Genomic DNA, 12,765 nt, shown 5'->3' with positions numbered 1-12,765 from the left:
GTATATAATTATACTTTAAGTATGAAAAATTTGTTTTCAATGAGCACTTCATTCCAAGAGCTCCACTGAAATGTTTATTCTAGTTTAAACCAACTAATACTTTGTAACAAAAGTCTTCTCTGAATAGCTACTGAAATACAAACATGGAGGACCAGTTTAAATGGCTCTAAATTGAATACAAATATCTTTTGCATGGATAAACTACTAACAGCAATAAAAACTACAGCAAAGTTATTTATTTCACTAATTCAATATTTTATTTGGTGTCAAGGCATATAACTTTTAGTTATGTCATTAGTAATTTGAGAAGAAAGTCTAGAAAATATCAGTTGTGCCACTAGAAGAGGGAGTTAACTTATTTATTGAAGCATTTACAGTTATTCTTTTTTATATCTACTTAGGTACAAAACTTTTGTAAGAAAGATAACACTTTTATTGCATTATATAAGTTCATATTTACAGGAGTCATAACACAAACCCATAAGCATAAATATACATGATGCAACCATTAAAAGTTTTGAAACTGAAAACTAGAGTTTAACAGGCAAAATACTTAATATGGCTTTTAAGAAAAGTAACTGTTTAGAAATAATTTGTTATTGCCCCATTCTAGTCGTTTCTCATCAAGTGAACATAAAATTATTATGATCTCTTTAAAATGATACATGTTATCTAAGCCAATGCAGTATGCAATGATGCATAGCTTTCTTAAATGTACATATGTACAGTACACAGTTGTTTTAATACCCCTGAACATCTTGAGTAAAACTATTATGACTTTTCTATTATAAAACTACTTGAAAAGTGAGTATAACTTCTTGGTATTGCAGTTCAATTTGACAGAATTGAAAAAAAAAAAAGTTGGTTATAAATACATTCTTTACAAAAAATTGAATAGTGGTCCCGCACTCATAGTTTATATTGCAGTGAAAACATTTGATTCATTTAAAGGTATTTACATCTTGTTGTCCTTGGTTTCTGTGTGAAATATACAGAAGAATGAGAATACTGTAGGCAGGCCTATTTGCTAGATTTTTCTACTTGTTCATTTTTGCGTAGGTTCCAAATCTCTTGAGTTGTTGTTTATTTCTATTTGCCTTGTATTACTGCTGCTGCTGCTTCTTTTGGTGTTCTGGGAACACTGGGTGACTTTACTTCTAGGAACAGGAAGAAAAGATTTAACTCTTGAAACACCCAACTCAGTCTTTGATTTACTGTTGCTGCATTCGGTCGTTTGATGGCTGCTGAGAGGACTGACCTCCTGTAAGAAAGGAAAACAGAACAGCTTAATTTGACATTGTTCCCAACTTCTGTGATCGGTACTAATTTTCTCCTCTCTGTCCCTGTACAAGTATGTATGAGTTTCTCCCTTAACATAGGTTCTCATGGGGGGAAAAAACGGGGAGGAGAGAAGTTGAATGCTTAATGTCCTGTAGACTCGCGGTCTGATCTCCACTAGGTCCTTTGTGGTGCCAGAGACAGGAGTCAGTGAAACTAGTGCCTGAGTCCGGAGTCTCCTCGTCAACAGAAGTTGTATGAAGTCTTAGGCCTGAGGGAATCAAACTGGACTGTTCCAACCAACTATTTGTAAGCAGTTCTACAATGCAACACCTTTACCTTGAGTGTGTCACTGAATTTTTCTGCCTTTAACTGGACTATTACTCACATATTCTGAATGTTTATCAGACAAGCACTGTTCCTGGTGCTTGGCTCACAGTAGAGAATGTAAAAGGGCACCATCCTTGTGCTAATGGAGCTTCTGCAGTAGTGAATTGTTTCCTGGTGATGCATCTGTAACTAGGGAGCTCAAGATCTTTAATTCTTGGAAACTGCATGCTAGCATTCTTCGAGTACTTCTGAACCCTTCTGATCACCTGGTCCAGGCCTCTTTTTGCCCATAAGGAAACAGAGTTGGATAGGTAAGAGCGACTCATGATGCTGCAATAAGACCTTTTACTCACAGCGTTTTCCCTGATCATGAGCTCACTTGGGTAGGTCCCCCTTCATGTTTACCAATCAGCAGAACTCAAGTGAGTGGTGAAGTAAGAAAGGAGGAAGGGTGAACATGGACATGGGGAGGTGTAGAGGATGGTCTGAAATAGTCAGTTATATGTAAACATAAGTTACGTGAAGTTCAAGGACATAATTTGGAAAGAAATGGGTAGAAAATGCGAATGATGCATCAAAGGTATGTGCTAGAGAACAGGTCTAAGCCCTGATTGCACATGAGAGTCACCAAGCTTTTAAAAACTCCAACGTCCAGGTTGTACCTTAGACCAATTAGATCAGAACCTCTAGGGCATGTGGTCCAGGTACAAGGGATTAAAAAACAAATCCTCAAATAGTTTTCATGATGCAACCAAAATGGGAATTTCTGCTTTAGGGGACTGAATTTTCATCTCCATAAGAAGAAAACATTTATTATTATATATTCTATGGATGACTTAAATATGTATTTATGTAAATATGGGCTTTTCTATTTAAGAAGGCTGGTTGACATGCTGCCTGATTAACAGGCCCCTCTCTGACCACATAGGAGAAAGCGATTTCAGCTAACACAGAGAGCTTTTCCTCCTAAAGGGAATTACTTCCTGATAACAGAAGAAACTGGGCATCTAACCAAGAAATGCTCACTGCCTTTATCAGGATAGAAAAGGCCTGAGCCTGTGAAGGGTTCAGGAATCTGGCAAATGCCAAATGAGTACTACGTCGCCCTCTGGTGGCAGTTTCTAAGAAAACAACTGATCATCGGGGAATAGTCCTTAGAATGCTCAGTGGGCAAAGAAATAGAAGGCGAGCCCAAGGAATGTGTTCTGAACCATAGTTCAGGGACAGCCCCTGAACAAAAATGTATTCCATCCAGAACCAGAGTTATCAGCAGGGAACCAAGGTGTCACCGCGCTCGCTGTTTAATCCTGCTCTTTGCACTCCCTCTCCCCACAGGTCTGTGTCAGCTGCCATGTGAGGGGACGTGAACCACAGTGGACATAGCTTGGTGAGCAAACTACACATTATTAAACACGTCTTACAAAATGGACTGCCTCACAAAAGCACTACTGGGTAAGAAGTATTTTTATTGTTTCTGTTCACTCAGTAGTACCATACTGGGCCATCTCATCTTTTGGCATTTATTAACCAATCATAAAAGTTATTTCAAGACGGTAAGGAACTCTATGGGAATCCTGGCTCATTCTGATTTGCTTGCAAAGGACATTCTGTCTCTGAAACATGCATGGTATGGGAAGTTCAAGTAAATCAGAGGTAAATCTTTATGTATGTGTAGATTTTTCTGTTATCACTCAGCATCAACTCCAGTTTTTTAAAATGGTACTCAAAAGAAATTCAATGTTCCATTTTAAAATACAGTAAAGAAGAGAGATGTTACATTAGTTCTAGGTTTGGCATAAACTAGTGAAAACAAATAGAAGAGAGAGTAAAAATTTTGGAATCCAATTTTTTGGCATCAAATATAAGGGGGGGAAGTAATGGTTTTTCTATGTGATTCCTTCAAGCTATTAGCCAAACAGTACTTTTTTCTAACCTTGATTACCTAGTGAACACTTACACGTTCATCCTGATTATATCCCTGCTATAGTGTAAAAGTAACTTTGAAAGATTTGTAAAGTCAGTTTCACAACAATCCTTCTTTGTCCCATTTTGCAGGGAAAAGGGACACTTACCTTTTGTGACACTGGCATTCTTGGATTATTAACAGTTGCTGAAAACACAGGGTTGTTTCCTGAACTATCAAACCTCCTTAAATCATCCCTGGAATCAGCAATCTGGAAAATACACAATTTATCAAGTCATGTTTTCACAGGTAAACTGTGACATACTCAAGGTAAGATGTAAAGTCACTGTGGAAAACCCACAGTGAGAAGTGTGGTTCTTGTCTTACTGTCAGAAGCTTAGGTCCTAAAATGCTCAGATAAGGACTTTAAGCTTTCATGTGAAACTAACAGCAAATGCATGAGACATAGTTTCTAAGGAGAAAAAAAAAAGTCTTTTAAAGTCAAAAGAAGACAACCAGATAAGCCCTATTTAAAAAAAAAAAAAATACTTGGCACAAAATGAAAGGATATAACGTTTGCAAGATTTTTCATTGTAACCTTATTTTTCCAGTGTTAACTACGTTGCCTCACTTCCAGTGAGATTAAATAAGCTAGTGAGTTCTTTATCCCTAGTAGACTGTCCAAATACAACAGGTGAGTTTTGGGGTAGAACCTGCCTAAGTTCTACCTTCTTTTGCTCCCTTTCAAGCAAAAGGCACTTATCAAGGAAGCGTGGTAAAAAACTGCTGCAGATATCAGAGTGCAAAAACAGGTTGAACTTGATGCTGTTAATGCTTCAAGATTTTGGGTCACTGATTTCCATCTTAGGATCTCAAATTTCACAGTTTAAGCAAATTACACAGGCTACTTATTTTTTCTTATTTTGTAAGTACAGTTGTTCCCCACTGCGGAATGCAAGTCTGCTGCCATGCTCTTACTGATTGGTGATGGCCAAAGTTAGGAATATGGAAAGGAAAAGGTGGTATTGGTTTAATTTGTGGTAACACACCACATGCAACTTTCACTTTGGGTTTTTCAGAGAAGCTGTGCTAAATAGAGCTCCCTTGTTGTATAAGTGTTTTTTTTTTTTTTTTTTTTTTTTGGAAGGAAGGACTTTTCTAAGCAAGGTAATGCAAGTTTTGATTTGGAGCTTTAGTCATACTATTTGATAAGGGATTTCTCTCAGGGAAAGAGCTATGATGTGGCTCCAAGAAGTCTGTCTGCTGCTGGGGGAGCCACTCAGGGCCGTCCCCGCTGTGTCCTGCTTACCTTGCTTATATCAGATTCAGATTTGCTAGAGCACATGCTCTGAAGTTCCTTGACAAGATCTGCTTCATCATCCGAACCCAGAGAGAGTCTTTGATCCAGATTCAATGTCAATGACAGATCATTCTCTAAAGACCTACCACAGAGTTCAGAAAAGAGTTTTTCAAACCCAGAGCAACCATCCAACTTCCAATATGGAAACCTAGACCCCCACCTTTCTGGGGGGTTTGTGGAGCAAAAAAGTTTTTAACATCCTTTAAAGGCATCCATAAATGTCACTTTATACAACAACCCATTCCCATCTGATTTTGGTAACTCCCCATCAGAATTCTCAATAGGATAAAATGTTATTACACAAAGAAATCCACTTTGACTTACAATATTCCAGTCTCCTTACTCTTCCCTTTCCTTCGCTGTCCCCAAGGATGACACTAAACACGCTGGTGTGGGGGGCAGTGTGACAATGGAGTAAATGTCAATTTATCACTTTTTATTGGCAACGTGACCATGGGTCGGGTTTCTTTTTTGTACTCAATACCTCAGTTCCTGGGTTCCCTTCTATCAAATGCCTTATGCTACATCATAGGGTTATTACAAATGCTGTATAGGCTGTTGAATACAACAGATCTAACAGTGGGCCTGGCACAAACAAGCATGTGGCAGATTCATTGACCCCCTACCCCTCTTGTAATTCTGTGAACCAGGGTCCTAAATGTCACCTGCCAAGTTACAGGGTACACAACATATTGGCTATACAAGGACCTATTTACAAACTAGCTAAGCATTTTTATTCCGTGATAAATCTTTATTTCAGTTTACAAATTTGGAAGCATAATCGACAATTCCCTAGCAGCAGCATGAGGAAAAAAAAGTAAGTCATGTTATGTTTCTGTAACTCTATCATTAAAATCATCAGTCCTCTAAAGCCTGTTTAAAAGTTCACAAATACAGGATTTTACCATATCTTTGTGAACTGTATTAATATCAAACTTGATACAAAATCAAGTCAATGATATTTCTAATCTTTCACCAAACTAAAAGCAAAATAGGCTTTGTATTTTTTTTAGATTTCATTCATTCGATTTCAGCTTAATACTAGCATTTGAATTACCTCTACTGCTTTTTAAAAAATTATATTCACAGCATAACAGTTGCACAGACTAATGCTTCCCAGGGGGCGCTAGTGGTAAAGAACCCACCTGCCAATGCAGGAGACATAAGAGATGAGGGTTGGATTGCTGGGTCTGGAAGATCCCCTGAGGGCAGGGCAACCCACTCCAGTATTCTTGTCTGGAGAATCCGATGGAGAGAGGAGCCTTGCGGGCTACAGTCCATGGGGTCGCAAAGAGTTGTACACGACTGAGGTGACTTAGCACACACACGATAAGAATGTGTACTGTTTGTTATGAGTTAAATCTGCAGGGGAAACTTACTTTTGGTTTGACAGCGAAGCATTCCTGTTACAATTCAGCTGTAATATAGTGTTACTTTTGATACCTGTTTAAAGAAAAAAAAGCAGTCATTTCCATAGACTGTCCCTGCGCATCTTGAACTCTGTATTTAAAAGAAATAGTCTCTAGACTCTGATGTATTTTCATATTGTTTTTGGATTAAATCCATCTCTTGAGGCCCTGTGGAAGCCTAGAGAATGAGCAAAGACCTCATGTATATTTATGACTAAAATCAATACAACACACACCACCTGAGGCTCAATTCAGGACTCCTCAACTCCGCTTTCATCAATGGATCCTATTCTAATCAGGCAAGTCCCCACAACCTTAGGCCTTTGTTCTCCAAGTGCCTAAAAGAGGGTTAATACCTGCCTTTTGAAGATGGTAATCCCTTTGTTTGCCTTCCAAGGGATCCTGACTGTGTAGACCCAACACAGTTTTTGAAGTGTGGGCCCCATGATGTATTACAGTGCAGGTGGCTTTAGCGGTACAGAAACGGCTTTTGATTGCTTTGCATTTTACAGAAAACTAAGTAGGAAAAGTAAACAAAAAGTCACAGCATTAAAACAAATGCTGCATATCATACCAATGTTTTTCTAACTGCAAATTTCAACCCATTTAAAAAAAACAGAGAATAGGAAACACCGGATTGCACAGCTTGTATGTAGTAAATATATAAGTTGGTATCCATTTACAGAGACATGCAAATGCATAGGTCTGTGTGTACTGGTCCAGCTTTAAAATACATTTCTCACTGTGGCTTATGGTCAAAAGTTTGAGAAACACTAAACCATTTTAGATTCAAAATGTCTATTTCTATAATACTCTACATTTTATAAATGCATTAATACAGCTGCTTCTGAGTAGATTCTAAAATTGTATGAATGGTGCTAGCATAGATTAAAGAATGATTTTTAATCATTTGAGAAGTCTGTCGACTTTGGTATATCCCAATTAAAAGCAGATCATCAGGTCTGTACGTTTCCTCATCCACACTTTTGTCCTTACTGTCAGAAGGCATTAATGAGTAGCTTTCCCCTAATTAGCACGGAAGTGCCTAAGCTTGGACTCTGCCCTCCAGAAGCAGTGACCATCATCTCAGGTTTAGGTCTCCCTGGTTTAGGTCAGGACAGAAAAGGGCTGTGTCTTTATCAAATTTTATGAGTTTCCCTAGTGGTCTGCATGGAATGCAAGAGAGTTCTATTTTGGTATTTTTTAAAACAATGATGTCCAAAAATATCAACCCAAACACTGTTGTAATAATTTTGTATGAAGTGTAATTATTGGACAAGGTGACTATTATTAAAAAAAAACTAGAGGCATGTCCACCTTTGGTTGTTAACCAACCAGTGGTTTATTCACCTAAACCCTGGCCAATGCATTTTATAAATCTCTATGTTGATGTCAAACTATGGTTGCATACAATTTTATTCACCTTTCAATTAAGTTTTTGTGTTTGAAGGAACACTTGATATATCCACTAGTTCTGCAACTAATAAATATTATAAATTTAAACTTAATTTATAATTCAGCTTTTAGCCAAATATATATTTCCAAGTTAGATTTATCTCCATAATACTGTTTAAAGTTCATATTCATTTATGGATTTTGTCTGACAAATCTACAGTACTGCAATATATATTGACAATGCTTATTGTTTAGGTACTCACTTAGCTCAGGAAAGCAGTTGGTCCTGAATCCTACAGGAATTCTAATGAACTTGGAAGTGACACAGTGAAGAGCCTGTATAGGTGTCCTTATTTGAGTACCAGGATTATTATGAGTGGCACAGACTGAAGAAAACAGCACTGGACTCATAAGAAACAAAAACATGGATTGCAGAACCCCCTGTTTGTAGGAGCAGTGATTCGGAGCAGGTGATAAAAGGGATCTGAGTCTCAATTGTGCCATCTGTAAATGGAGACGACAGTCCTCATTGTCGACCTCTCTTGGATACTTTCCAAGGATAAACAGGTATAATCCTTGTTACAGAAAGCCAGCTGAGGGAGTCTCTTTGCTCTATTGGGGGGCTACAGTCTAATGATTTTATTCCCTAGAGCAAACACTCTAACTTTAGGAAGTAAGGGCAAGCCTCGGAGATCAAAATGTATCCTATTATAAATAACACTTACCTTTACAATGAGCGTTTACGTATTTTTTTCAGTGACTATCCATTCAATTACTTTAAAACTTATTACTTACGTGACTTTAAGTCACAACTTATGATCACATACTTGGGGTAATCACACAAGTCTGGCATGTATTGATATAGTTAAAATCACATTGGTTTTTATTAAAAATCAATACAATCTTCCATGTGAAAAATATGGTAACAAAAGCAACTGTTTAGGATTTTAGACATCATATCCCTTTCACTTAGGGATGCTGTAAAGCTGCCATGTGTGCATGCCTGCTAAGTTTCTTCAGTCATGTCTGACTCTTTGTGACCCCATAGACTGCACCCCGCCAGGCTACTCTGTCCTTGGGATTCTCCAGGCAAGAATACTGGAGTGAGTTACCATTTAGTGTGGGGTACAAGGGGCTCCTGAAGACGTAAAGTTAAGTTACATGTATCAGAAATCCATAATGCATATGAGGTTGGAACATCTTTTCATTCTTACTCAAATATGATATCTTTTAGGGGAGAATATGAACAAAGCTAGTGGAGGTGATGGAATTCCAGTTGAGCTATTTTAAACACTAAAATATGATGCTGTGAAAGTGCTGCACTCAATATGCCAGCAAATTTGGAAAACTCAGCAGTGGCCACAGAACTGAAAAAGGTCAGTTTTCATTCCAATGCCAAAGAATGCTCAAACTACCGCACAATTGCACTCAACTCTCACACTAGTAATATTCAAAATTCTCCAAGCCAGGCTTCAACAATATGTGAACCATGAACTTCCAGATGTTCAAGCTGGATTTAGAAAAGGCAGAGGAACCAGAGATCAAATTGCCAACATCCACTGGATCATCAACAAAGCAACAGAGTTCCAGAAAAACATCTATTTCTGTTTTATTGACTATGCCAAAGCCTTTGACTGTGTGGATCACAACAAACTGTGGAAAATTCTTCAAGAGATGAGAAAACCAGACCACCTGACCTGCCTCCTGAGAAACCTATATGAAGGTTAAGAAGGAACATTTAGAACTGGACATGGATAACAGACTGGTTCCAAATCAGGAAAGGAGTACGTCAAGGCTTTATATTGTCACCCTGCTTATTTAACTTATATGCAGGGTACATCATGAGAAATGCCAGACTGGATGAAGCACAAGCTGGAATCAAGATTGCCAGGAGAAATATCAATATCCTCAGATACGCAGATGACACCACCCTTATGACAGAAAGTGAAGAGGAACTAAAAAGGCTCTTGATGAAAATGAAAAAGGAGAGTGAAAAAGTTGGCTTAAAGCTCAACATTCAGAAAACAAAGATCAAGGCATCCGGTCCCATCACTTCATGGCAAATAGATGGGGAAACAGTGACAGACTTTATTTTCTTGGGCCTCAAAATCACTGCAGATGGTGACTGCGGCCATGAAATGAAAAGACACCTGCTCCTTGGAAGAAAAGTTATGACCAACCTAGACAGCATATTAAAAAGCAGAGACATTACTTTGCCAAAAAAGGTCCATCTAGTCAAACCTTTGGTTTTTCCAGTGGTCATGTATGGATGTGAGAGTTGGACTGTAAAGAAAGCTGAGCACTGAAGAACTGATGCTTTTGAACTGTGGTGTTGGAGAAGACTCTTGAGAGTCCCTTGGACTGCAAGGAGATCCAACAAGTCCATCTAAAGGAAATCAGTCCTGAATATTCATTGGAAGGACTGATGCTAAGCTCTGACTTCCATACTTTAGCCACCTGATGCAAAGAACTGAGTCATTTGAAAAGATCCTGATGCTGGGAATGATTGAAAGCGAGAGGGGAAGGGGACAACAGAGGATGAGATGGTTGGATGGCATCACCAACTCAACGGACATGAGTTTGAGTAAGCTCCAGGAGTTGGTGATGGACAGGGAAGCCTGGCGTCTGCAGTCCATGGGGTGGCAAAGAGTCAGACATGACTGAGCAACTGAACTGAACTGAGGGAGGATATTTAAACAACTGATTATCCTAATATCAAAGCCATAAGGAACAGGTCTAATAATTTATTAGAATGAAATTCTGTCAGGGAGTGATTTTTATCTCCTGTTTTCACTGCTCTATTTCTAGTGTTTAGAAGAAAACTTGGTACATGGTATACATCTCATATAGGAAGAAATATGTAAAGCTGACTCACTTATAAACACCTTAAACTGGTATTAAATATGTCTATAATCAAATAACACATACTTCTAAAAGTTTAAGGTTCACTTCTGAATGCACATTTGCCTATTTCTTTCTTTTTATGTGTCAGCTTTTATTACATAAATATAATTGTGTGGATCCCAAGAAAATCAAATCGCTGAAAAGCAGATGATCATTAACATGGTAAAGATAAATTTAATTTCAGAATTCTACTATGAATGGTTGTTTTTTTCAGGTAGGGGACTCTCAACGATTTGTGGAATGTACCTACCACATGCTTTATTCCATGAAAAATACACATTGAAATCCTCAAAATTTTGCTTTGTTGAATGCATAGTGATAAACATAAAGCACACTGGCATTCAGAAACCACCTCATGGGTACACACGTCTCATGCCTGCCCCCCTTACCTTCTTCACTCAAGTCTGGCTTGTTCCAGGTGGGTGAAGAGAACCGGCCAGACTTCTTGCGAGGACTGGTGCTCACCTTTCTCCAGGCACCACTCTCTTTCTTCTTGCTGCAACTGCTGTAACTTGAAACTATGGACAGAGGGAAGCTTCCTCCTTTGAAATCAGCTGTATGCTGGTCCAGCTCTGAAACAACATAAACCACATTTTGCCAGAAGGACAGAAGCAAGAGCGCAGTTACACAGAGTCAAGCAAAATCCAACATTTCTAACACTTAAAGAAATAGCCTCTTCAAAATCAGGGGCCTATCATACCCAAGCAGGGGTTTGTCAACCAGCAAACATTACTTTGAAGTATGGTATTTAAACATGAGCCAGGAATTAAGAGAGAGCAAGTGAGTTAGTTTTTAAGGCAGTGCTGTGCAACATCCATTACATGGAGATAATCTCACTGGTTACAAAGAGAGAAAATAGAGTTCCCTAAAAGCCAGTTCAAGCAAGCATTACATAATAGCGAATTTCCTCTCCTCCCAGCATAAACCCACATACCTGCTCTCTGGAGGGGACAGCCATGCAGAACAGCTTTATTAAGCAAAATGCTGAGAGCAGCTCTAACCACAGCCTGCTGCCCTTGGCTGGGGCTTTTAGTTGTTTGCCCAAGGCCGGGTTGTCTTTTCACAGAGGCTCTTGACAATATTGCTTCTTGAACTCTGGGTGCGATGACAGCATTCCATAGCTTAGACATCCACCTTCCAAGACAGGGTTCACAGTTAGGACCCAGGCTCCCAGGAATCACACACAACTCTACCCGGGACAGAGCTGAAGACCCTGAACAAAGCCTAAGTGTTTCTATGGATAGGCTACCTTTCCCAGGTTGTTTCAGAATAAGTGAAATTATCTAACACCAAAACAGTTTGAATGTGCTTTACAAATAACAATGTATTTCTAATGAAACTGTTTACCTGTTTCTGTTTTTCTTTGTAAGATCCTGGAGCACTAGAGTGCTGAATAAATGAATGCACAAATAAATACATGGAAAGGGAAAAATACATGGAAAACTTTACAGACTAAAGAAATCTGGAGGAAAAAAGATTTCCTGAAAGTCTGTGTCTAAATAGCTTAAACTTATTTGCCATTTTCCTTACTAAGATACATGTTTTTAGTATTTCTGAAATTGGGATACATTTTATGATCACTGGCAAATTAAATCTTCCTGCTCTGTAGGGGCTTGGTGTCTACACATGGCAGGTGAGCCCTGAAGAGAGGGGATGGGGTCAATCAGCCACTGCCTCAGGTGGACTGCATTAATAGCTGTAGCTGCTGCAAGGCTTTAATTGAAATTTAGAGCACTCAGTGCCAATCAAAATTCCTTCAAAAAAGATTATACTTTGTTGTAGTATTAAAAAACAGTTAAAAAACAGCATTAAAAGCTGTAGACAAAACTATATCACCTAGAATAGGAACTGTTAAAACTATTACCTAGTATCAAGTTTCTCTGTTAATGTAAAGTGACATGTAATTCCGGGGGGAAAAAAAAAAGGCAAACAGTTACTCCTAAAGGTGCTGAGGAGGTAAAGATATAAGCTTTGGCTAAAACAAAACAAAACAAAACAAAACAAAAAAAAAAACAAAAAGTAAGAAAATTTTAGAAAGGCAGTTCCTTAATATGGCTGTTAGGAGTTAAGTTTCCACGGCATTTCTGTATTCTCATGTCAGCTGTTTTCCTGGATTGTCTTTTCAAGGATGTTAGCAGTGTACACAGACTTGGGAAGTAGAGATAATGTCTCCTTCTGGAGCAGAG

At 38.5% G+C, this 12,765-nt stretch overlaps 2 protein-coding genes across 2 annotated transcripts in view; one reads left to right on the top strand and one right to left on the bottom strand.

The window, feature by feature from the left end:
* The window catches only part of CFTR (CF transmembrane conductance regulator), a 318,775-nt gene extending 315,715 nt beyond the window's left edge, over positions 1-3,060 (top strand). The window contains exons 28-29 of the mRNA XM_055590287.1: positions 1,460-1,587; positions 2,944-3,060. Of these exons, the coding sequence (XP_055446262.1) occupies positions 1,460-1,539 (80 nt within the window). The 3' untranslated portion in view covers positions 1,540-1,587; positions 2,944-3,060. The remainder of the gene's footprint in view (positions 1-1,459; positions 1,588-2,943) is intronic.
* Positions 232-12,765, bottom strand: part of CTTNBP2 (cortactin binding protein 2) — a 169,358-nt gene continuing 156,824 nt past the window's right edge. Inside the window, exons 18-23 of the mRNA XM_055590284.1 lie at positions 11,514-11,713; positions 10,969-11,151; positions 6,251-6,314; positions 4,821-4,953; positions 3,681-3,782; positions 232-1,261 (exon numbers count right to left, since the gene is read on the bottom strand). Of these exons, the coding sequence (XP_055446259.1) occupies positions 1,046-1,261; positions 3,681-3,782; positions 4,821-4,953; positions 6,251-6,314; positions 10,969-11,151; positions 11,514-11,713 (898 nt within the window). The 3' untranslated portion in view covers positions 232-1,045. The remainder of the gene's footprint in view (positions 1,262-3,680; positions 3,783-4,820; positions 4,954-6,250; positions 6,315-10,968; positions 11,152-11,513; positions 11,714-12,765) is intronic.

The sequence above is a fragment of the Bubalus kerabau genome, chromosome 8 (assembly GCF_029407905.1).
Source record: "Bubalus kerabau isolate K-KA32 ecotype Philippines breed swamp buffalo chromosome 8, PCC_UOA_SB_1v2, whole genome shotgun sequence".
Classification (NCBI taxonomy): domain Eukaryota; kingdom Metazoa; phylum Chordata; class Mammalia; order Artiodactyla; family Bovidae; genus Bubalus; species Bubalus kerabau.
This window is presented reverse-complemented; position numbering and strand designations above follow the sequence as displayed.